General features: G+C 45.0%; 1 protein-coding gene across 1 annotated transcript in view; it reads right to left on the bottom strand.

Annotated features, from left to right (window-relative positions):
• Window positions 1-26,184, bottom strand: part of PKHD1 (PKHD1 ciliary IPT domain containing fibrocystin/polyductin) — a gene marked incomplete at both ends in the record, with an annotated part of 452,539 nt that overhangs the window by 392,023 nt on the left and 34,332 nt on the right. Inside the window, 12 exons of the mRNA XM_080700604.1 lie at window positions 546-668; window positions 1,783-1,967; window positions 4,961-5,088; window positions 8,425-8,563; window positions 12,109-12,284; window positions 13,906-14,036; window positions 15,438-15,568; window positions 16,728-16,818; window positions 16,918-17,007; window positions 18,452-18,730; window positions 21,312-21,426; window positions 24,062-24,203. Coding sequence (XP_080556730.1) covers window positions 546-668; window positions 1,783-1,967; window positions 4,961-5,088; window positions 8,425-8,563; window positions 12,109-12,284; window positions 13,906-14,036; window positions 15,438-15,568; window positions 16,728-16,818; window positions 16,918-17,007; window positions 18,452-18,730; window positions 21,312-21,426; window positions 24,062-24,203 — 1,730 coding nt within the window. The remainder of the gene's footprint in view (window positions 1-545; window positions 669-1,782; window positions 1,968-4,960; window positions 5,089-8,424; window positions 8,564-12,108; window positions 12,285-13,905; window positions 14,037-15,437; window positions 15,569-16,727; window positions 16,819-16,917; window positions 17,008-18,451; window positions 18,731-21,311; window positions 21,427-24,061; window positions 24,204-26,184) is intronic.

Below are 26,184 nucleotides of genomic sequence, written 5' to 3' on the forward strand. Positions count from 1 at the left end.
AGCCCTATTTTTTATTCTTTATTTTTGAAACAGGTTCTCACTAAGTTGTGGAAGGCGTCACTAAGTAGCTGAGGCTGTCCGCAAACCGAGATCCTCCACTCTCAGCCTCCCAAATGCTGGGATTACACACCTGGCTGTACTTTAAAGATTTCTGAAGTTAAGAGACGATTACTTAAAACAAGTATGTGGGTAGATTAGAAAGAAAGAAAAGGACACTTAACAAGAAAAGAAGTTGACTTAGCTCATTTACTTTCCAATACCACCATGTGGTATCATAAATCTTATTTAGCTATAGCAGTTCTCTATCTCTGAATCATAATAAAAACATCAAGAATTACAATAAGATATTGTGTTTATAAAACATTTGTATTTTCATAGCACTTTGCATACCCTATGTAAGTAGGGAGAGAACAACCACATTTGCCTCTATTCTACCAATTGCAAAAATGACCCCTAGGAGCTCAGTGGATTGCCCGCATGCAAACCGGCGAGGGGCTGTGCCAGCCTTGAACTTCTGCTTATCCTTGGGGCACATCTACTCTCACCTGACTGTGCTGGTTGGCAGTAGCCAACATGTCTCCAAACACAGGTCCGAGAAAAACTCCCCCATCATATACCACACGAGTGGTTGCAGAAGGATTCTTTCCAGTAAGATTTTGATCAGATACCTGTGATGGGTACATTTCCAGTAAGTTTTGTCATGGAAAAGAAATCTATTCTTGCTTTTTTTGTATGTGGTATTGGGGGTGGAACCCAGGGGCATTCTACCTCCGAGCTACACCCCCGCCCCCGGCCCTATTTTTTATCTATATTTAGAAACACTGAGTTGCAAAGGGCCTCACTAAGTAGCTGAGGCTGTCCAAGAACCGCAATCCTCCTGTCTCAGCTTCCCAAATGCTGGGATTACAAGTGTGTGCCATCACACCCGGCCCTCTATTCTTGCTTAAAACAACTAATAAGAGGGCTTATTTTTTTCTTCTTTTCACATTCTGTTTGAGATAGTCAGGGAGCTACAAAGTGAAATTGAGTGACAACAAATCGAAATCTAGAAACCTAATAGTCACTAATGGCCAATGAGAGCTCCAGTAGATGAGACGGATATTTATTTGGAAATCGAGGCCTCAAACAAGACACAATGAACCAGTCTTCTAGGTTCTGTGAAATTTTGCTTCTCTGTTATATGTTTACAATCCAAAATGTTAAAATAACATGTAAGAAAACAGTACTTTGATATAGGAACACTGTCTTCTTCTTCTTCCCAGTATTTTGTTTGAAAATCGGATGACCCATAAGCCCATATAACTGGGGTTAAATTTCATCTTGGGCTTCATTTTATAATAACCAAATGCTAGATGATCATTAGGTTATTTTTAAAAGTCCTAAATATGCAAGAGCATCTGGTTTCATCATTATCCAAAGACAGCAAATCCTTTTCCAAACTTCCTTCTGCTCTGCCATCTGCCTCCATGATAGTCTAAGTCAATCACATCTGCTTAAATTATCCAATAACAGATGTGAAATAACCGTGTAGTGGACAATGACCAACATCTTCTACACAGAGTCAGGAAAAGAGAAACTAAGTTTGAAGTGCTTTATCAGGAATGTGAGATGCCAAATCAACGTTGAAATCTTTCTTTCAGAATAAAAGGATCACTGAATTCTTTACTTTAACAGTCTAACACAATTAATAATCCATGAGTTTTTATTCATATAATTCTTTCTTTTTTGCAAAATTTCCCCAGTGCACTAAATCTATACCACCTAAAGCAATACTACACATACCCTGATAAAGTTGGGCAAATCTCCAATCTGGGTGGACCAGGAAAGGGTCCATGCATGTTCATAGCAAGAGTTTAGATCCTCCTGCACTGTGAAGTCACTGACATTGAGGTACCGCGATGTGACATCATCAGCATTATCTTGTAAGAGTCTGCGAAGGTGATCAGCAGAAATGTGCACAGGAACATCTGTAAGGGGTGGTTTTAGAAGACACAAGACATTAATTAATCCATCTTGCAGGGTCTCATCATCAAGCATAATAGAGATTAGAAACCAGGATGTCTACTTAATTTGCAAGAAAACTTGAAGGTCCAAATATAGCTTCAAAAGAACCTTCAGCCCTAGCCAATCTATTTTTCCCCCAAGGCAAATACAAGGAGATGCCCATGTTTTACATCATAATACCATCCATCAGGATCATATCACACGGCATGCAGAGAACTCAGTAGGTCAGACAAAACAATCTCTACTGTCAACTCGAAACATAAGGTCCAGACACCTTTGTAATGGCTGAAAGTCTAATTAAATATTAGGTTTTCCTTGGAAAAACTTAGCTGGCCCTGAGAACAGAGAAAAGTTGGCCACTTTTCACAGGGAGTGGGGGAGGCATACAGCAGCTGAGACCCGTAAAATCTTAGCCAACCCAGCTGAGGAATGTTGGCACTTAAGTTTGGTCTCTCTAGTAGAATTTCCTTTAAGCCCAACCACCTGCTTCCCCATTCCACGTCTCCACAGAGAAATAACAACACTCTGTGTTTGAACCCTGCTTCGTGCTTTACCCAAAGTTTCCATTTCATTAGCTGCTCCCAACAGCCCTGTGAGGTGGGTTAGTCGAGTGCCCCAATGCCTACTTGATGACACTTGGTGATAACCCAAAGCTTGCCAACCCTGTGTAAAAACCAGGTTGCCATCTGCCTAGCCAAGAGCTTCCCTCCTGAATCCCACACTGCCCTTAAGGGTTAATAAAACACCAGTGCATTTCTACAATGCAAACAAATGTCTCAATATCTAATAAACATTTTTTCCTAGACTTAAAATTTCGGACCCATTACTATTTTAAAATGCCAGGCGAAGGCTGACTTCCCTCAGCTGTTCTGTAGGCAGTGGCGTGAGAAACATCGGCACTAGAATGTGGTAGCAGAAAAGTCTCTGCAGATGATCTCTCTCGTTTTCAGATGAAAGAAGCATAATGCAGTGATGGCTTCAGAGAGACCGGGCACTGCGGGCACTTGGCCAGGTGTCAGACCCCCATAACCAAGGGGCTTCGGGCTTTTCCTAAGTTGCCCTATTTAGTGAAAAATAACTATAAAAACTCTGTTTCTCCCACCCAGAAAGTTCCTTTGAAAGCCAAGGGTCTGCTTGGAAGGGAAAAGGACGTGTAGACTATGCACCAATTTTTAGACAGCCTCTCTTGAGTTCCCCCAGAGCCTCCCTCCTGGTTTTCCAGGTTTCTATTAGATAAGGAACATCTTGCTATCACTTCTAATTCTTGTTTATTATTATTATTATTATTATTATTATTATTATTATTATTGTGGTACTGGGGTTCCTGGAAACTCTTCTACCTCCAGGCTACACTCCCAGACCTATTTTATACTTTTTATTTGGAAACAGAGTCTCTTAAGCCAGCACGGCTGGCTTCAAACCTGCGCGATCCTCCTGTCTCCGCCTCCCAAGCCTGGGGATTAAAAGCGTGCACCACCATGCCAGCTATTGTTGTCCTTTTTTAAAAGCGCATATTTCTTGGAGATTAAAAAACTGTGCTAGCCAGGCATGATGGTACATGCCAATAATGCCAATACGTGGGAGGCTGAGGCAGGAGGATTGAAGGTTCAAGGCCAATCTCAGGAACTTAATGAGACCCTGTTTTTCACAAGAAAAAATGATCCAGGTGTAGTGGCACACACTTGTAATCTCAGCACTTGGGAGGCTAAGACAGGAGGACTCTAGTTCGTAGACAGCCTCAGCTACTTAGTGAGGCCTCTTGCAACTCAGTGAGACCCTGTTTCAAAATAAAGAGTAAAAATAGGGCCGGGGAAGTAGCTCGGAGGTAGAAAGCCCCTAGGTTCCACCCCCAGAACCACAAAAAAATTTAAAAGATAAAAAATAAAAAATAAATAAAAAGGGAATTGAAAGCTTAGAAGTAGAATGCACCTGGGTTCAATCCTAGAACCAACACACACACACACACACACACACACACACACACACACACACACACAGAGTTCTGATTGCATCTGCAACCTCTTTACACATTTGTTATGACCACTAAAATCCCCAGTAGCACATGGTGTCACCATTAAGCATTGAGTCTAACTCTGAAGGGCACCTCTACCATGGGCCCTGGTCCAGGAAACTGCAGAAAAGAAGACGCATCTAAGACTCAAATACCCAGGTTCGCATCCAGACCCTGATGCCAACTACTTACTCGGAAGACCTTCACATTTGTCTCAGTGTGGCTGGCTGACTGGTGGCCCCAAGACACATGCAATGTCCTAGGCCCCAGGAGAGATGAATGGCACCTCATGAGGTGAAAGAATATTATCTTTTATGGCCAAAGACATGGTTACATTATGGGTCTTGAGAAGAAAAGTTTGGCCTCGATTCTCCATGTAGACCCTAAATGTAATTCCATGTATCATTATAAAAGAAAGAGAAGGTTTTTATAGCATGAAGGAAGAACTGGAGTGGCCACGGACAGTATTTGGTCTAGTGGAGACCCAGCCCAGCCACACCAGCATCTACCGGAAACCAAAGGAAAAAGAAAAAGACCCTCCCTAGAGCCCATTAGAGGGAATGCAGCCCACAACAACTTGATTTGGTGCTTCTGGACTCCAGAATCGGCAAAGACAAATTTCTACACTTCTAAGTCTCCACATTGATAATAATTATGGCAGCTCTAAGAAGCCAATCCAATTAATTTTCACATCTACAAAATTAAAAAGTTGAAATTGTATAAACAGTAAACCCCCTTTCCAGACAGTTCATTTTTAGAAGCCCTTTCCAGATGCTGGAAAGAGTTCATTTTAAGAAAGCCATTTCCAGACACTGGAAAACATTGCCATTTCCAGACAGGCTTTAAGACTGTCACCCTATCTGACACCCTCGCAGGGTGCCGTTTGCCTGGGAATGTCGCTAAGTGTGTGAATGGGAAGTGTGGCACCCCCAGCTTCCCCTTTACCAGGAATCACAGTGTTGGAGAGTTGGATGCGAAAGCGGCCTCCCACAGGTGGACTGGTCCTCTGTAGTCTCTGCGCTGTCACCTGGACCAGTCCAGATCCTTCTTCTCTTCCTTCAGCAGGGACAGACCTGAGACATGTCAGAGACAAACCACAGTAGCCATCAAAACATGCCAACCCAGACAGAAGCCAGCTTCCTTCAAAGACCACTTCATCGCCCGTGGTTCCAGGCCATGCGCTCAAACCCCAAAGGACTTGCTATATGAGCCAGGAATGATGGCACATGCCTATAATCCCAGCACTTGGGAGGCTAAGTCAAGAGGATCACAGGTTCAAGGCCAGACTCAGAAATTTAGAGAGACCTTCAGCAACTTAGCAAGACCATGTTTCAAAATTAAGGATAAAAGGGGCAGAGGGTATTGCTCAAAGGCAGAATGCCCCTGGTTCGATCCCCAGTGCCAAGAAAAAAAAAGAAGAAAAAAAAAAAGAATGAGCAGAAAAAGCAGTGTTGCAGCGTGAACATCAGGGTCCTTTAGGAGCATTCCACAACCTTTCCAACACTGGAGCCCAAGGATCCAGAGTGGACAGGGACCTGGGCCACCACGGCTCTGATTCTGAAGCAAAGTTCAAAGAGCACTCGGTTTTCTCTAGCCAGTTTACATACTCAAACAAAAAGCCAGTGTGCCACAGGTGACTCCCAGCTGGAGCGCACACACTAGCCAGCCAGTTTCCATGTTCCTGCAGGATGGACTCCCTGCCTGCCCAGTCCTGCTTCTGAAACAACAGGTGGCCCAACACATGTGAGAAGTTGTCCTCCGAGAGCGGAGGCCAGCCCTCAACAACGCTGACTCTGCGGGGGCCTCCATCCGCACTTCCCAGTCTCTTTCACAGTGAGAGAGAAATTTCTATTGTAAATAAGATACCTAGTCTGTGTTGTTTTATTGTAGAAGCCAAAAACAGGCCAAGACAGACATCAGATATCATTTCAGTGGGGGTTTATGAATTGGGAAAATGGTCAATCTATGCTCTTAGGCACAAAGGGCATGTTACGCAAACAGTATGTAAAGCCTGATCTCAGAAAGTGGGAGGACACTTTCAAATCCAACTCTCTTTTTAATTTGAGACTTAAAAAGTCAATGTAGAGCCGGGAGTGGTGGCGCACGCTTGTAATCCCCGCGCTTGGGAGGCGGAGACAGGAGGATCGCGCAGGTTCGAAGCCAGCCGTGCTGGCGTAAGAGAGCCTGTTTCAAAAATATAAAATAGGTCTGGGAGTGTAGCCCGGAGGAAGAAGGGCTTCCAGGAACCCCAGTACCACCAAAAAAAAAAAAAAAAGTCAATGTAGAGCCAGGCGTGGTGGCGCACGCTTGTAATCCCCACGCTTGGGAGGCTGAGACAGGAGGATCGCAGTTTGCAGACAGCTTCAGCTACTTAGGCCCTTTGCAACTCAGTGAGACCTTGTTCAAAATAAAGAATAAAAAATATATATAGAATTGGGGTGTAGCTCAGAGGTAGAATGCTCAGAGTGGGTACTGGAATTCCATCCCTGGTACCAAAAAACAAAGGCAATGTGTTAGGGAGTAATCAGGATGCAAGAGGGAGATTAGATGATGAAGGAGAGACCCCGGTGGAGGAGGGAGGAGGTCTAGGGGAGGAGATGGAGGGGAGAGGGAGAATTAATGAGAGAAATACTTCCAGAGATGTTAAGTGCATATGTGAGAATACCAATGCCACTCTCAAGATCTTGTATTGGGGAGAAGATAGGGAGGAGGAGATGGGGGGAAAGCCCAGTAAGGGCTGTGTGCATGTATATCCCTAGAACTGTGAGCCAAATTGTGATGTGAGGCTAAAATGAACCAACAGAAGTATTTTTAAAAAACCAATCTGCATGCATTTTTTCTTGGGGGGATAAAAAAGCAATTAGAATATAGACCCAGAGATGTCTGTAATCCCAGTCCTTGGAAGGCTGAGACTGGAGAATCCAGGTTCAAGGCCAGTCTCAGCAACTTAGTAAGACACTGTTCCAAAATAAAAACTAAAAGGGTTGGGGGTATAGTTAAGACGTAGAAATCCCCTTGGTTTCATCCCCTGTACAAAAAAAAAAAAAAAAAAGAATATAGTCCAATGTGTTAAGGAGAGTTAGTTCTCGGCAGAAGAGCTGAGTGATTTTCATCATCTATGTTTTTTAATGTGTTTTCCACATCTTCAACAGCAATCATGTATGATTTCTGTCTATACTGTTAATTAAGTACTAATGTTGATGCACACACATACAAATATTTTTTAAAAATGACAAAGTATCACTTCCTGGGTGCAGTATCCACCCAAGAGAATCTAGTTTGAAGGTTACCCCCTCTGACTAAAGCCAGAAGCTTCCAGAAAAGTAAGAGACCTTGGGGAAAGCTCAGAAATGAAAGTTTCCAGGACCACTCCAATTGTGAACCTGCTCTGAGGAACCTAAATTAGCACCCATCAGCTTAAAGCCAGTGAATTTGGCATTAAGAGCCAACCAACATGGCAGCTTCCAATCTAGCACTGAAACGCTCTCATCTATGGATGGGGCTTTAGTATCTCTCCCGTCCAGAGAACCAAGAACAAATACTAGATCTAAGCGGAGCACAGAGTCCAGCTTTCTTCATCCACCCATAATACACCATCCAGCATGTTGTTGGCAAGAGAACTCATTTGGGACAGAGAAGAAAGAGATTGGATGGGTGGACTCAATTACACACACGTATATTTATATACGTACCTATATGGTACACGTGTAAAAGCAGAGCCTCTCAAATCTGCCCATCCTGCTGTGGTTTCAGTGATAAGTTAAAAGAACAAATTAAAATCCCGTGGGCTTTGAGGAGCCTGAGCTTTAGTTGACGCTTTGTAAGCCACAGAAATGGTTGACTATTAAGAAGCAAAACTTATGGGGTTCTATCGCCACCTGGTGGTGAAATCTTAGAAATGCCTATTCTGTTCCTTAGGCTTTCATTTAATTTCAAAAGATTTCACCAAGATCAATATATGAGAGTATCTGAGGGGAATAAACAGAAAACAGTGTTCATATGAACCTTTGAACAGCACAAAAATTCAACCTTTTTAATACTTACTGGTGTGCTATAATCAGACATCCTACTGAGGTTCAGAGTGATATAAACATACAGGCACAGAGCTCCGTTTAGACAAATCCAATAAAAATTAGTTCTTAAAGTGTAGTGCCTAGACCAGCATTGCCGGGAAACTCATTGAAAGGTCAAATTCTTAGACCCTGCCCCAAACCTACTGCATTCGAGACTGTGAGGGTAGGTCCCAGCAATGTGTGTCCTAAGACCTCCAGGTAAGTCCAGCTTAGACAGAAGCCAGCTTCCTTCTTTGCTTTCAGCAATGCTTATTCTAATATAAGTCCCACTTTTGTGTCCTTCCATGGCCAACCGGCAATCCTAAGGAGAGTCAGGTGCGCACAGCCCACCCCTACCGTGCAGTGATGAGCGGCAGCTCCGGGCCACACCCCGCCAACCAGGAGGTGACATTGTAGACGGGAGGGGATCCCACCACAGAGACGGATTCCACCAGACTCCCACCTGGGCGGGCAGCTCCAGCATCCTCCTGGGAAACTATAGGACAAGGATCCAATTATCATCAAGGCACTCAAGACGGGAGATGTACTGTGTGGGCCCCCCCGACTGGAAGCCTCGGGGTACTCAGTTCTCAATGCACACCTAAGGCACAGATTCCTACCCATCTGCTGCCATAGAAAACAATGGGAGGGAGACAGGAGGACCCACCGTTCAGGTTAGCACCAAGGGAAAGGGCAGTTCTCTGCCGTGGGGTTATTCACACTGTGGAATCGGCCTGTGTGCAGAAAGGGGGCAAGTTTGAAGGGAGGCTGCTGGTCAAACCCTGGTCTTCCCACTTCTATTGGTACCACTGAGAAAATCAACATAAGCTCCCGAAGATTCAGCTTTCTCATTTGTGAAGCAGGGATCATGACTCCTGTAACTGGTGGTAATCCGCATGGCTGAGTTTAGCGGGATTGCAGAATTAAAATGACCAGCACAGTATAGTTTAGCATCCTTTACCCCCTTTCTCGGTACTGTGTAAGAAACAACTTCTCTCTTAAAACTAATCACAGTTCAGAATATAGAGTTCAAGAGCAAATCTTATCTCATTTGTCTTTGCATGCCTAATGCTTAAAACAATGCTGGACACAAAGTAGGTGCTCAGTAAATGATCGTGTGCTCGGCTGGGTCCCCGGAGATTCTGCTCAAGGGTTAGGGAGGCCTAGATTCCGGTCTTTCCCACATCCCAGTTGTGTGCTTTGGAGAGAGTGAAGGGCTAAGAGAAACCCCTTGGTCTCCTCTTGCACTGGAGATAACAGGACCATTTCATGGCCTTCTGAGAACTAAAAGAAAAATAAATGGAAGCTGCCACTGCTTTAAAAGAACTTTCAAGCCAGGCACAGTGGCATATGCCTGACATAGGAGCCTGAACATGAGGATCACAGGTTCTAGGCCAGCCTCGGCAACTTAACAAGACCCTCTGCAACTTAGCAAAAATCTGTTTCAAAATAAATTTTAAAAATTAAAAATGGGCTGGGACTATAGCTCAAAGGTAGAATGTTTCTGCATCCATTCCCCAGTATTAAAAAAATGAACCTTCATAGAAGACATTAGGTAGAAGAATATAAATATTAAACTGACCAACTAGATGACGTACAATCAACTATGAATACTGAGCCCAGTTGTATAGAGTTTATGTTGCCATTAACTGATCCTCAAGTCACTGCAAGCAAAATAGCTTGACAGGGTAGAAAGCAAATGTTTTCCAGCCGCGCCCCATTCCTTCTCCCGGCCAAATCCCCCCTCACTTTCACCCTGGCTGGGCCGAGCCACAGGCGCTTGGTAGCTGGGAGGCAAAGACAGCGGAGAAAGGCCCTGACCTTGGTTTCCCAGGTGCGGAGGGTGTGTGATGGACGGCCTAAGGAGAGCGAGGAGAAAGTGAAATGGCTGGCACCTGGTCATCTAGTCCAGTTTTCCAACCAGTGGAGCCAAGAGTATAAAATCGAGATAGCTCTGGGCTCACCAAAGTCCTTCAGCCAGTTGTCTTAGGCACTAACAAATGTAGGGGTGTCCTTGTATGGTGTTTGAATAGTGTTGTCTCCCTACCTTCCTTTCATCCATCCTTCCTTCCTTCCTTTTTCTTTCTTTTCTCCTTTTTTTCCTCGCTTTCTTCCTTTTTTTTTTTTTTTTTTTTTTTTTTTTTTTTTTTTTTTGGTGGTACTGGGGTTCCTGGAAGCCCTTCTACCTCCAGGATACACTCCCATGGGCTACACTCCCAGACCTATTTTTTTTTTACTTTTAAGAAACAGGGTCTCTTAAGCCAGCAAGGCTGGCTCCGAACCAGCGCGGTCCTCCTGTCTCAGCCTCCCAAGCGCGGGGATTACAAGCGTGTGCCCACCACGCCCGGCTTCTTCCTATTTTTCTTTCTTTGCTGTTGGTTTTTTTTTTTTTTTTTTTTTTGGATAGGGCATTGACCCCATAGACATTCAACTTCCAAGCTACACCCACCTCCAGCTCTTTATTTTTTTTATTTTAGAATAAGGTTTTGCTAAATTGCTAGGGTCTTTCTCAGTTGCTAAGAATGGCCTCCTCAAACCTTCGATCCTTCTCTCACCTGCCTCCCCCACCAGTGCTGAGACTACAGGCATGTTCCACACCGTGCCCAGATAACTAGTGTCACTTTCTCAGTGTGCTGGGACACTAATAGTCTGACCCAGATGTCCAAACAAACACTTAAGCCCCTGAAATAGATAAGGGATAGAGGTTTGATGAGAATCGAAACTGATTGTTGGGTGTGGTGGCACGCATCTGTAAGCTCAGTCCTTGGGAAGCTGAGACAGGAGGGTCACAGGTTTGAGGACAGCTTCAGAAACCTCGAGAGACCCTTTTCAAAAATAAAAAAGGGCTGGGAGTATAATGTGGAAGTAGAATGCCTTTGAGGTCAATCTCTAGTAACACACACACACACGCACACACACACAAGGCAATATAAATGTTTTTTGTATAGGGCTGACAAAAAGCTTGGGTCCTACTCCTAAGCTCCCTTTAGGGAAAAAACTGAAATTTTACACACTTTATAAATCAAAGTGTGACTATAATACACATCTTTTTCTCTTTGGAGAAAGAGAAACTACGAAAAACAAGAAAACTGAATCCCAATGTCATAAAGGACATTACAGAAAAGGAAGAGGTGCGAAAGCTGGGAGCTCAGAGGCCCTGAGAGCAGAGTGCCCCGCTCTCCTGGCCACGCGTGCGCAGGCCCCAAGGCCAAAGTCAGTGTGGCTCCTGGTGGGCACCGGGTCCCTGTGGCCAGTGGGAAAGCAAAGCCAGGTGAGGACACCGTGCCCAAGAGCGCCCACAGGAAACCGGGGGGAGGAGGCCGGCCCCGAGCACTGACGAATGAGCAAGAAGAGTCTGGATGGACAGAAAGAAGGACGGGGCACTCCCTCAAGAGGACACAGTTACTCCAGTGTACACACTCCAGCTGTCTTGATAATCCTAAATCTGACCGTTATTTAGCCCATCTACAAACACCAAATATTTCTGTGGTCCTTCTAGCCCTTGCTATGAAGATATACTAATTTGAGGGGAGGGGAAGAAATCCTGCTGGTCTACTAGTACTGCTGCTCTACTACTACTACTACTACTACTAATAATAATAATAATAATAATAAATTGCTTACAATTATGGACCGCTTACTAGGATTGGGACCTATACTGAGTACTTTATCTCAAACTTTGGTTTGTATTCACTGTAACTCAACAAGGTAGGGTCCTTCCTGTGTCCATTTTGTGATGAGGAAAAGAAAGCTTCTCTGCCAGAATATGATAAAGTTGGGATCAGCAAACAAGCACCAGAAACAAGCAAGAGGAAATGAGAGGTAAATAGGAAAGACAGAGTACCTGCTAGGGAGGCCTAGATCTGGGGGCACACGGCTTCAGCCTCATCTGCTTCAGGAGGGAGGCAGGACGGTGAGGACCACCTGGCCCTCCTCACATGTCTGCTCAGCTGGGTGCCCGACAGCTCTGCTCTATGATGCCGGGCCTCTAGCAGCAGAGGGTGAGGCAGGCCCGCGGAGGACAGCGGGCTCAGTGCTCACCGGTTACGTTTCTGTCTGCGATGATCACTTCATCCACACAGAGCTGGTCTGTCTCCTGGGCTAGAGGGCGGAGGTCGATCCGCTGAACCAGCACCGGGGCGTTTGCCAGAGAAGGCTGGAGGTGCACAGAGCTTCGCACACACGTGTCCCAGAGGTTGGCACAGGTGAACTGCCAGCTGCTAATAGTACAAAGGAAAATGGGCCTTTGTGTGGCACCTGAAGCCTTCTTGCAGGACTCTGCCGCCTGCAGAGGTGCTGCCGCAGGCCCTACAGCAAACAGCCAGCGTGCCTCGGGTGCAAATATCGACCAGAGACCGACAGGCTCGGCTTGGGCTGTGACACTAGTGACTCACAGGTTAAGTCAGTCACTCCGTCTGGACACTCAGCATCAACTGCGTCTTCAAACTGCAATTGAATTGCGCGTCTGAAGCAGATTCTAGGCTGGGCTCTCACCGCAGGGGAGGCGGATGCTGCTGGACATTAGTGACTCATTTAGTTCTCAAGGGCTTGAAAGGCCCACAAGAAACACGAGAAATATCACTAGCCGAGGGATCGAGAGGCCTCGTCTTCTCCCCAGACTTGCTAGCTGAATGCGTCTTGGTGAATCGCAAATTCTCGGGGTCCCAATATATATATTTTTTGGTGGTACTAGGGATGGAACCCTTCTCTGGGCTACACTCCCACACCTATTTATATTTTTATTTAGAAACAGGATCTCTTAAGCCAGTGCACGTGGCTGGCTTCCAACCTGCGCGATCCTCCTGCCTCCGCCTCCCAAGCGCGGGGATTACAAGCGTGCGCCACCACGCCCGGCTGTCCAATATTTATCTATCATGTTAGAGGATGCTCTCTAAATTCTCTCCCCAGGGCATCTGAAGATTCTATCCTTATGAGAATTGTCAGGCTCTTTCTAGGAACTCTTTATTATAATTATTATTATTATTATTAGGCCTTTTGGATTGAACCCAGGGGCATTCTACCTCCAAGCTACACCCCAGCCCTATTTTTTATTCTTTATTTTAAAACAGGGTCTCTGCCGGGCGTGGTGGCGCACACTTGTAATCCCCGCGCTTGGGAGGCAGAGACAGGAGGATCGCGCAGGTTCGAAGCCAGCCGCGCTGGCTTAAGAGACCCTGTTTCCAAAAATAAAACATGTCTGGGAGTGTAGCCCGGAGGTAGAAGGGCTTCCAGGAACCCCAGTACCACCAAAAAAAATAAATAAATAAAAATAAAAAATAAAAATAAAAAATAAATAAATAAATAAACAGGGTCTCATTGAATTGCAAAGAGCCTCACTAAGCAGCTGATATTACAAGAGTGCGCCACGACGCCCGGCTCTCTTATGTTCTTTTTCCTTTTCTTTCTTTCTTTACTTTCTTTCATTCATTCTTTCTTTCTCTCTTTCCTTGTGGTACTGGGGATGAAATCCAGGAGAATTCTACCTCCAGGCTATACTCCCAGACCTATTTTATATTTTATTTAGAAACAAGGTCTCACTAACTTGCCAAGAGCCTCACTAAGTAGCTGAGGCTGGCTTCGAACCTGTGTGATCCTCCTGTCTCAGCCTCCCAAGTACTGGGATTACAAGCGTGCGCCACCGCGCCTGGTTGAACTCTTATATTTGTAACAGCTAAGTGCTCCTGAGTCAAAATGCTCTTTCAAATAAAGTTCAAAACCCTATGTTCAGATCTGAGGCCCAAATATATGACTCTGAGTATTGCAAGTAAGCCATTGTCTCCAAGACAGCCCATCGATCCTCCCAGCTGACAGAGCCCTCCCCCAACCCCACCACCTCACCTCCTGGGGCTGGCCTCTGTGAGGCCCCAGTCACAGGTGCTGTTCTTCTTCATGATGTTTTGAAAGCCAATTGTGAAAGACACCACCACCTTCAGGGTCTTATTCGTGAGGCCTTTGTGTGCAATACACAGCTACGGATGGCAAATAAGTCCTTCAGTTCTATTTGTGTGAGAAGCAGCCACTCAATCCATAGGTAATGGGGACTCCATCTCTCGAACTCTACCACACACTACAAAGAGCCCACCTCCTGACCTCCTAGAGTTTACAGTCTAGCTGGAGACACAGATAATTTAAACGGTTACTCGCTCGCCTCAATAAGTAACATAAACATTTTTTGTCTGAAGCCAAAACCAAAGGTATTCAACAGAGTTTTTAAATGCCTACCACTGTGCTTGAAGTGAGGCTTTTAGAATATCTCAATCAGAAAACACCTGCTTTAAACCGATTGTCTGTGAAGTGTTGAGCAAATCATTCACCCTCTCAGCTTTTCTTCAAACTCGGCAGCATCCTTGGTTTCTAACCCAATTAAGTGGAAAGTGATTTGACACAAGAAGACTCTAGAGCAGAAATTTTCAACCTTGGCATGTTGGCGCTGTGGAATCTTTGCTTTGTGGGCTGTCCACCTTGTTACAGAATGGTTAGCAACATCTTTTTGTGGGTCTTGGGATGGAACCCAGGGGCAATCGACCTCTGAGTTACACCCGCTGCCCTATTTTTATTTTTTTGTCTTTATTTTGAAACAGGGTCTCAGTAAGTTTTGGAGGGCTTCACTAAGTAGCTGAGGCTGTCCGCGAACCACGATCCTCCTGTCTCAGCTTCCCAAACTGGGATTACAAGTGTGTACCACCACGCCCTGCACCACCACGCCTGGCAAGTTTAGTAACATCTTTGACCTCTACCTCCTAGAAGCCAATTGCACTTCCCACGCTGTAACAATCAAGAATATCTCCGTACCTTTTCAACTCTCCACAAAAGGGCAAATTCACCTCCACTGGAAGCCCTTGCCATCGAGGAGGTTGAAGACGGAGCCATCCAGCTTCAACCTCTCCTATAGCTCAACTAAAACAAGACTCAAAACTATGGCCATGCACTCCACCACCCCAGACTCACTCCGATTCCCAAATGACAAATCAGCTGTCCCTCTTGTAGAAAGGACAGCAGAGTATTACAGCAAAAGATATGAGGTGTTGTTCAAGAAACGTGTGGTCAATCCATCAATAATAATAAAACCGTAATAGTGATGATCAGCCCCCACTAGGCTCTCACCCCTGTGCAGCAGTATACTGTGTTATTTCATCTTCACGACTCTTCCTGAGCAATGGCTCACACGATTCCATATGAGTAAACTAAGTCAGTAGGGGCCAGCTGTGTCTGCTCATACCTGGAACCGCAGTTGAGACACTAGAACCTGAGGTCAAATGCTTTGGGGAAATCGCAGCAATCGTTACTCTTCTTGGAGATTTTCAAATCTACGAGACAGTGTCGAGCCCTCCTGACCCACGTGGCCTGGAAGCACAAGGGGTGCTACTCACATGTGGATACTGATCCAGTCGATAACCCTGCGGAGTCAGGACAAGGTATCGGGGCCGACAGAGGCTGAATCTGCCACAAAAGGGTTCTGTGCCACTTGTGAGGTCCCCATCAGAGCCAAAGCCTTCCAGACCTGGATGCAGTTCAGAAAAAATAGAAAGGCAGGCAGACATGTTAAACAGGACGGAGCTTCCCAATGTATATGCGGGATGTGGGGTGCGGGTTCGCTGTAAGATGGGCCTCTCAGCCTTAATGAGAGCTGGGCGGGGCTTAGGTGCCCAGAACCCTCTGAGAAACCCTTTCTGTCTGCCCCACAACACAAAATACCCATTACCATTTTTTTCTGCCTGCCAAGACATAAAAATAAAGGAGAAGAAAAAAGACAAAAAAATTTCAACTGGAATTTATCTCACCTTATTGTAGTTTAGAAAATATACCCCTTGGCCAGGCATGGTGGCGCACGCTTGTAATCTCCGCGCTTGGGAGGTGGAGACGGGAGGATCGCGCAGGTTCGAAGCCAGCCTCACTGGCTTAAGAGACCCTGTTTCCAAAAAAAAATACGAAAATAGGTCTGGGAGTCCAGAGGTAGAAGGGTTTCATCCCCATTACCACCAAAAAAATAAAATAAAAAAGACACCCTCATTGTTTTATTTTAGAGTGTGTGTGTGTGTGTGTGTGTGTGTGTGTGTGTGTGTGTTACTGAGGATCAAACACAGGAGACTTTACCTCCAAGTTACACTCACAGACCTATTTTTTGTTCTTTATTTTGAAACAGGGTCTCACTAAGTTGCAGGGGTTCTCATTTAGTAGCTGAGGCTGGCCGCAAACCTGCGATCCTCCTATCTCAGCCTCCCAAGAACTGGGATTACAAGCATGCACCACCACACCCGACTTGACACCCTCATATTAAAAAAAATTTCTTAAGACTACTTTTTGTGCAATAACTCCTTTAGATGCATTTAGAATTAAATATAAATTTACAGATGCTGCTATATCGTCCTAGACCTCTGCCCTTCTCCGGCATGGCAGGAGCTCTCTGGGCAGTGCGCCACTTCCCAGCACAGCTAGGGAGGACCCTCTTTCCTTCCTGTCCACAGCTACGCCACGCCTGCCCCTCCCAAACATGCAACTACTTCTTTGGCCACTCAAGTGTCCAAATCCAGTTTTCCTGTTTTTATTGGGCTCTTGATTGCAGCTTGGCTAGGCAATGGAGACTGTTCTTATTTTATAGAAAAGGAGAGGAATGAAATGATGGAAAAGAGGATGGGAATTGGTCCAGCCAAGATCCAGACCTTGCTCAAATCCAAGCCGGAGTAGGATGTTAGCCGAAAGAGGGTCCACTTTGCATTTTACCGCGAGTAACTCCTCAATGGTGGCTTGGATCTAGTGAAAAGAAAAAAATTACCAGGATTCGTACAATAGGCACAAAGACCGCCCCCATTCTCTCACACCTGCCCCTTGTCATCTAAAGAAGGGTCCCACCTGATGGGCTGTGGCATCTGCAGGGATTGGCCGGCTAGAGACGTTGTCCCAAGTAAGGAAAAAGTCTCCTCTGCCTGATACATTCAGCATCTAGAAATTCAAGCGAGACAATAAAATGGTGCTGATGAAGACAAAGGAGTTGATCCAAAACAGGACTGAGTTTCCCCGCTTGCTATTTCCACTCTGTTATAATTTCAGTTTTCTCAAGGCACAATGATCTAGAAAGCTCTGAAGAACACCGCATCATCACCTAATACAAATTGATTTTGGAGCCGAGCGTGGTGGCTCACGCCCGTAATCCCAGTACTTGAGAGACTGAGATGGGAGGATCACAGGTTCAAGACCAGCCTCAGCAACTTAGTGAGACTCTATTTCAAAAAATGAAAAGGTCTGGGGTGTAGCTGGGAGATAAAACATCCCTGGGCTCAATCCCCAGTACAAAAAAAAACACCTTTTCTTGGAATAACATATGCGTCAGCCTCCCTATTTCTTCATGTGTATCCCTTTTCTTAGAGCCAGAGACTTAAAGGCTGCCCTTGAATGCTGTGTTTTCAATCCTTGTCACCAATGCATTCTCCCAGATGTGGCCTGGTAAGCAAAATCAGCCAGATGACAGGCCACCCTCTCTCAAAGGCCCACTCAGTTCCTGCTTAGCTTCCAAAGCACCCTCTGCCGGGCACGTTACATACATGGGCTGGGAAGTAAGATCTGTGCCGCTTTTTCCTCAATCACTGTCTCGGCCTGCTTTGTTCTATGGCTGTTCATGCCCTTGTTACTGTTAGAGCAGAAGCTTTAGAAAGCAGAGCCCATATTGACTCATCTGTGGGCGTCAAAAAGCGAGCTACACAAAGCACATGCAAATTCTCAACAAAAATACGGGACACAAACCAAAGGGCCAGCTTTACAGAGTAATCTTAGATGCAGCACCGTCTGGAGAAATAGGGTCTGAACAGACCAGAGCCATGGTGTTTTCTGTGTGGTGTGGTGTGTGTGTGTGTGTGTGTGTGTGTGTGTGTGTGTGTGTGTTTGAAGGACCTTAACTCTAGCCTGGGGAATATTTAAAAGAAAAACTTATCTGGAACTTATATTTCTAAATCTAAGCCAACAAGTAAGGTAACTTCAATAATATGACTACATTTTCTTTGTAGAAATATCTTCATGACCTGATTGAATAGATACCTTTCTTTCTTTGTTTTGTGTGTGGTACTGGGGGCGGAACCCAGAGGCTTTCTACCTCCGGGCTATACTCCCAGACCTTTTTTAAATTTTATTTGGAAACGGGGTCTCACTAAGTTGCTGAGAGCCTCACTAAGCAGCTGAGGCTGGCTTCGAACCTGCCTGATCCTCCTGTCTCAGCCTCCCAAGTGCGGGGATTACAAGGGTGCGCCACCATGCCCGGCTGAATGGATACCTTTCTTTGGCAGCAAAATTCTAATTAGACCTCAGGTCCCTGGCTCCCAGCTAATGGTCCAGCTACTAAGAAAGATTACTCTTTCTCGAGTTAAGCTCCATGGGCCTGGGAAGGGAAACAGACCTGTATTTCTGGAAGTTTCTGGGCTCCAACTCGGATTTGGTGCTTCTCTCGGAGGTAAGTGGTGACCACATCAGGGTTCAGCCAGGTGTTGTGGATCTGGACCCCAATTCTCATGCCCCTGCTGGGAGCTATCCCATGATGCTCTGCTTCCAGGTAGTACTTGGCTCCACCCAACAGCTCCAACTTGGGAGTCTTGCGTGGCCAGGCCCCTTCCTTTCCGTTCTGCTCCCAGGCGTCAAACCAATCAGCGGTGCCACCCCCAATGGAGGCCACGGTCACCTGTGCCAAATTAGTATATCAGGTCAACCTTAGGAAACGTCCAGCCATTCTTTCTCAAATTGTGCCTGGAAAACTACTAACATGAAATTTTCAAACTGGTCATCCTTTTCCAAGTTAGCTCTGTGTGATGGTTCATTCCCTCTTATCCCCCCCCTCTCCTTCCCTCCCTCTCTCTCCCTCTCTCTTCTCTTCTCTCTCTCTTCTCTCCTCTCTTCCTCCCTCTCCCCCCCCCCGACACACACTAGTATGCAAATGTGCCTAGATGAGCCATATAGCCATTTTGTGTTGTATGCATTGTGTTTTGTGTGTGTATATGTTACTGGGGATTGAACCTAGGAGCAGTCTACTTCCGAGCTACACCCTAGCACTCTTTTATTTGTTTTTTTGTTTATTAGTTTTGAAACATGTCTCACTAGGTTGCCAAGAGTCTCGCCAGGTTGCTAATGTTAAGACCCCCGCCGAGGGGAGACCCTCAATTAGCCTCGGGATAAGCGACGACAGCAAGAACACACGAGAAACTTTTAATCTCCTTGATGCAAAAGCAAAAGGGTTTATTAAAGAGCCAGTGCACTGGGGCCGACCCGTATAGGAGTTCGGCCCCGAGCCACTGAAACTGAGGGTATTTATAGGGAAAAGACCATTAGTTAGGGGGTTTTGGGCTAAATTGCATGCATTTACAGAAAATTACAGAATCATTTGAAAATTACATTCGGTAGTCAAGAGTTAGATAATACCAGGTGTAGTCAGTAAGCTCCCGGGTCAAGGCGCTCTGACTCAGTATAGATAAGATGGGGTGGGCTTATCGCACATTTTACATTCCTAAGCTGTGAGCTGCAGTAAAATATACTTTTTCTTTTTAACTATTAGCTGTCTGTTTTAACTGTTAGCTAGCTGCTAGGGGCTTATGATTTTTCTTCTAAATGGAGCCTTTCACTAAGACTGACCTCAAACCTGTGTTCCTCCTGTCTCAGCCCCTCAAGTACTGGGGTTACAGGTGTGCAACACCACACCTGGCTTACATAAGCCATATCTGATGTAGGAACAGCCAACCTAACATACTTAGTCTACAAGATGTTGTGAAAAGAGTAGCGTTTAGCCCTTGAGAGACCTAGAATAACCTAATCACGTCAATCTCTGAGCTTTATCAACCAAAGCAAAATCACTTCCAAAGATGCATATTAGAGCCAGGCGTGGTGGTGCACGCTTGTAATCCCAGCATTTGGGAGGCTGAGATCGGAGGATCGCGGTTCGCGGACATCCTCAGCTACTTAGTGAGGCCCTCCGCAACTCAGTGAGACCCGGGTTCAAAATAAAGAATAAAAAATAGGGCAGGGGATGTAGCTCAGAGGTTGAATGCCCCTGGGTTCCATCCCCAACCCCCCCCCAATGCATATTAAACCTACTGCAGCTCCTTGTCTATGGCACAAGTAAATTTTAACTGCTTTTTAAGGGCACCTATTCTTATCCTTCGTAATCGATGGGGATATAGTCCTGCCCACAGTTAGTGACAAGGGCATAAGTTTTAAAATGAGACAAATCTGAGTATAAATTCTGAATATTTTATTATCTAAGTGGCCCTGAATCAGCCATGCATTCCTTCTAAGCCTCAATTTCCTCATCTGAAAAATGTAGACAAATAGGCAGAGCTCACAAAAATGCAATGAAGACTTAACAAGATCTCTTAAAAACGTAGCGGCAGCCAGGCGTGGTGGCACACGCTTGGAATCCCAGCATTCGGGAGGCTGAGACAGGAGGATCACAGTTTGAGGACAGCCTCAGCTACCTAGTGAGGCCCTTTGCAATTCAGTGAGACCCTGACTCAAATTAAGGAATGAATAATAGGGCTGGGGGTGTAGCCCAGAGGTAGAATGACCCTGGGTTCCATCCCCAGTACCGTAAAAAAAAAAAAAAAAAAAATGTAGCAGCAGAATTCCAAGTACTTAGGAGGCTGAGACAGAAAGATTGCAGGTTTGAGGCCAGCCCAACAACTTAATGAGGTACTTAGTAATTTAACAAGACCCTGTTTCAAAATAAAAAATAATATAGGGCTGGAGGCATAGCTTGAATGTAGAATGCCCCTAGGTTCAATCCCCAGCACACCACACACACACACACACACACACACACACACACACAGGAGCAGAGTGCCTAACAATGCTGAATAATTAGTAGGTACCATTAATGGCTAACAATTAATGCACAATAAATAATAGGTACCATTATATTCCATTAAATTTTTTTCTTTTTTTTTTTTTAATAATGGGGATTGAGCCCAGGGGCATTCTACCACTAAGATAAATCCCCAGCCATTTTTATTTTTTTTATTTTGAAACAAGGTCTTGCTAAGTTACCACATGCTGGCCTCAAACCTGGGATCCTTATGTCTCTGTCTGACAAGCACTGGGATTACAGGCATCTGCCCACCGCACCCCTACATTCAACTAAATTCTTTTCCAACAATTAAAGACCCTAGCTACCTAATGGCATGTTACAACTATCTGCAGAACATGATTTGCTTTGCTTCTTATTTCAGGGATATAGGACTGGGGACAGAGAAATGACAAATGAGAGGAAGGAATACCTTAGTCCTCGGCTCTTCTGACCAACTGAAACGCAAGAATGCGTGGCTGTCTGCCTGGATCCAGAACGTATAATTATTTGTCTCCGGAGCCACAAAGAACCCACTGAGCCGTGCTCTGTGAAGCAGAAGGACGCAGAGTCAAGTGAGAACAGCAGAGGCCTGAGTCGCTGAGCCAGCACAGGGCCGCCCACATGTTCTATCCTTTATGGTAAGGATGAAGGAAAACCTGGCTCTTACACCACGTGGTTGTTCAGAGTGTTCTAGAAAGAGCCATAACATCTGCATGGTCTCACTCTCTCAGTCTTCAGAGGGACACAATCCCTTTGCAATTGTGCCGTCTACAGGAACATCACAGCCACGCAGTGGGAGGATGTGTGAAAGCTCAGCTGAGAACATCGCCCACAGCAGGACACACCCGGGACCATGGCGGTACGGCCTATGGTACAGTCATACTGATTATTCTCTGGTCACCTGTCAGAATTTTCTCTGAGTTTACTGGAAGCCTCAACACCTATTGAATATTCTTCCAATTAAAAATAACTATGGATCGTAGAGTCGAGTCTACTGAAGGTGTGCGCAATGTCAAATTAAATTTTAAAGTTTAAATTTTGAATTTCCAGAAAATGCAGCTTTAAAGAAGACTGTACACAATTTTATGAACCATTGTTAAAATATGATATTTTTTAAGTGTTTAATATAAATTCTAGTGCCTTTTCATAAGAGACTGATATGGTTAGAAACTGATCAAACTACTGAATAAATACCAAGTGTGTTTCCACTTATGTTATTTTAAAAAAAAAACCTTCAGATCATACAAAGAGGTTTTAAAATTTGGCTTTAATGTGTACATATTATTTTTATCTTTAGAGAGAATTTTATATTTGAGGATACTTTCAAAAATAACTAAAGGTCCATCAATATAATCATTTTTTAATCAACAAATTAATATTCCAATTTTTTAACTTAAAATTTTTAGATTTTAAAGAATGAATGATAGAGGGAATGAAAAATGGATTTGTACCTAGTTTATGACTCCTCAAAATGGTAGCAACAGAGATATAACTTCCAAATCCCACTATATAAGTCCAAATAGGGTTCTTGTCTTTTGAGGAGCTCTATCTACTCCCTTACATACTGAGTAACGCTGAAAAGCTTTTTTAAAAACACTACTAATGGTCCTCAAAAACTATGATAAAGATGCATATTGGTACTAGGATGGAACACAGGGTCGTTCTACCTCTGAGCTACAACCCCTGCCCTATATTTTATTCTTTATATTGAAACAGGGTCTCACTGAGTTGCAGAAGGCCTCACTAAGTAGCTGAGGTTGTCCGTGAACCATGATCTTCCTGTCTCAGCCTCCTGAATGCTGGGATTACAAGCGTGCGCCACCACGCCCAGCTGACTAGCACTTTTAAAGCATAAATTGTTGACTGAATACGTACTTGGGAAGGTTCTTCTATTCATAGTGCACTTTCTCTGCTTGGCGTCTCCCATGCCTCAAAGTCCCTAAACCCTTACAGAAGGACACCGTTTTGTCCTACAGTTGAGTTGAGGAGGTGAAAAACTGGCTGAAATTCCCACTGCAGTCACCGCCAACCTCTTTCGGAGGGCTTTGAAGGGAGAAGAGACCCACCACACACTACAGGATCGACACACTGCCTACACCGAGGGCATGCCAAGAAAGCAGTCGCTAAACCACGCTCAAACGTTTTGTATGTATGTTTAAGATCACTTTAAGACAGGCATGGCGGCACAGGCCTGTGATCGTAAAACATGGGAGGCTAAGACAGGAGGATCACAGGTTGAGGCCAGTCGCAAAACTCCAGCAAGGCCCTCAGCAATTAGTGAAACCCTGCTTAATTTTTTTTAAGAAATAAGAAGAATAAAAAGATCACTTTAGAATGATACAAACTTGAGCTCTGAAGAAAGTGAAAATTTGAAAACAACACTAAACAGGAGAATCCTAATCACACGCAGTCTTTCAGAAGTCTCCAGAAACCCATGTCTTCCAGAGTCCACCAGGTTCCCCTCCCTGATGCAGCAGAGGCCACAGGCCAGCTCCAGCGGTGGACACCGGCCCACTGCTCTGCTCTCGCTGCCCAGCCTTTGCTCCTGCACTGGCCCAGAGGGCAAGGTCTCACATCTCACTTTGGCATCTGCACCTCAACCACACAGCTGCAGCAAGATCTACCCAGCTGCTGGCCAAGTTCTACCCAGCTTAGCTCAATATCCCAATTGTAATCATCCATGTTCCAGCTGTATTGTAATGGTTGCCAAAGCAGATTATAAACAGAGTTGCAGAGATTATGAACTTTACAGAATTGATCAATACGTTCTTTGGGCACTGGGGATGAAACCCAGGAGCATTCTATCTCTGAACTACACCTTCAGCCCTCTTTTTTTTTTTTTTTAATTTGAAACAGGGTCTCACTAAGCTGCTGAGCGCCTCGTTAAGTTGTTGAAGCTGGTCTCAAACCTGCGATCCTCCTTTCTCAGCCTCTCTTGTATTGAAATTACAGGCATGTGCCACCATACCCAGTTATCAGTATCTGATTATGAACCTACAAAGGGTCAGTGGTCACTAGCTTGACCATCACTGCCTGAGAACGCTCTTGAGCTCTATTGTTGAATGGGCTGATGGGAGAAATTCTCCCTGGAGACCTCACCGCCTTTCTGATCTCTATCCTAGATTTGCCTAGGCGAGTAAAGATGCTTTTGTAAAGACTCCCACTTTTCCTCCAACATACCTAAAAGGCTGTCCTTCCTTTGACCAAAACCCCAATGGAGAACTGGCATTAGGCACAATCTGCCACCTGTACCCGGGGGTGGCTTCACTCAGTTCAGAGCCCTCGGCAGCATCTCCAACTTCAAAAAGAAGCCCTCGATTGCCTGCAAGACAAAACCATCAAAGAACATTCCTCCCCAAACTGGGGACCACTATACGTCAAATCACAGAGCAAAGGACGACCCAGGTGCTATTCTAAAGAGGAGTTACCCACGACCCGGAGATGCAATAGTCATATGACAGGCATCGTTACCACAAATGTTCTGGAAAGCAAAATATCTTGCATAGAATACAGTCTCTTCATGTTATCATCAGATCTAGAATGTTCCCATTCATTCATTAATGTCCAGAGTCTGTCTGTCCCTCTCTCTCTCTCTCTCTCTCTCTCTCTCTCTCTCTCTCTCTCTCTCTCTCCCTTGATTCTGGCCTCCATGATGTGAGAGCAGAGCTCTGAGTAAGCTCTCCCTCCACTTCCTGCTGCTCTGGGCCGATCTTCAGACCCAGGCCTTACATGGGCTGAACCCAGAATCTCCAAGAAACTGTGAGCAAATAACTCTCCCTTCCCCAAGGCTGTGTGGTTAATATGTTGGGTTATGGTAGTGAGAACATTGATGGAGAGACTTGCTGAGAATCAGTAAGGAGATGTGCTCTCAGTACCAAAGCCAGGTGGGAAGCCCTTTTGAATGAGACGGCCTGGAAAAGAAGGCCGAGTCCAGGGCACCTGTGGAGGAGAGGATGAACACTGTGGCGGGATGGAGGAGGCCAGAGAGCTGTGGCGTGTGCTTCCCAAAGCCTGAAGTGGACTCTTGGGTCTTATAAAGTCAAGTTTTAGCCGGGCGTGGTGGCGCACACTTGTAATCCCATCATTCGGGAGGCTGAGACAGGAGGATCGCGGTTCGCGGACAGCCTCAGCTACTTAGTGAGGCCTTTTGCAACTCAGTGAGACCTTGTTTCAAAATAGAGAATAAAAAAAAACAGGACTGGGGGTGTAGCTCAGAGATAGAATGCTTCTGGGTTCCATCTCCAGTACCACAAAATAAAATACAAAAAAATAAAATAAAGTCAAGTTCAACCTGGGAAATTCTTTCCAAACATCCACATTTCCCCAAAATTTGGCAATCCATATATTTTTCAAGTGCCACAATGTCAATTTGTGGAAATGCCCACTAAGCCAACGATGAGGCATGCCAGCCACTATTATGTGACGTTCTAAACGGTGTCCCCATTTTATTGGTGAGAGGTGGGTGTCACTGGGGATTGAACCAGAACCTGAATATTTACCTCTGAGCTATAACCCCAAGCCTATTTTTAAATTTCATTTTAAAACAGGGTGTCACAAAGTTGCTGAAGGTCTCACTAAGGTGCTGAGCCTGGCCTTAAACCTGTAATCCTCCTGCCTCGGCCTCCTAAGTACTGGGATTACCCAACTTTAATTATATACCTACTAATGTGCGTTTTATATTAAAAAACACCTGAAGCCAATGGAACCAGAGAAAGGCTCTGGACACAAAGCTGTAGGTTCAGATCCCAGCCCTGCCCCTTCCTAAAGATGTGTAGCTTCAAACAAATTGCTTAATGCCTCATGTCTTCACTTTATCATGTGTCAAGATGGAACCAATAATAAGTAGAAACAATGACCTAGGACTATGGAAACCAGAAATCTATACACAAAGAGTCTGAAATACAGTAAGTGCTCAGGAAAGATGGCGACAAGAATAACTATTATTTTAATCTTCTGCTGTTGTTCTTCATTAACTCCTAAAATGGACACGTCAATAATGGATAAGCAGAAAATTAAGAACATATTTTGGGAATATTACCTTGTTGAATTTGAGGTGGGGTTATTTGGTGGGGGGTGGGAGTACTAGAGATTAAATCCAGGGCGGATATCCTGCCTCTGAGTTACACACACAGCACCCTTTCCCCTTTTAAAAATTTTGAAACAGGGTTTTGCTAAGTTGCTGAGGCTGAACTCAAACCTGCGATCCTCCTGTCTCAGCCTCCCAGGTACTGGGATTACTAAAAATATTACTTAAGCCCAAAGTTTCTCAACCTGGACACATGTGAGGCTGCGTCGCCCTAATG

The sequence above is a fragment of the Muscardinus avellanarius genome (genome assembly GCF_963383645.1).
Source record: "Muscardinus avellanarius genome assembly, chromosome: 8".
NCBI lineage: Eukaryota > Metazoa > Chordata > Mammalia > Rodentia > Gliridae > Muscardinus > Muscardinus avellanarius.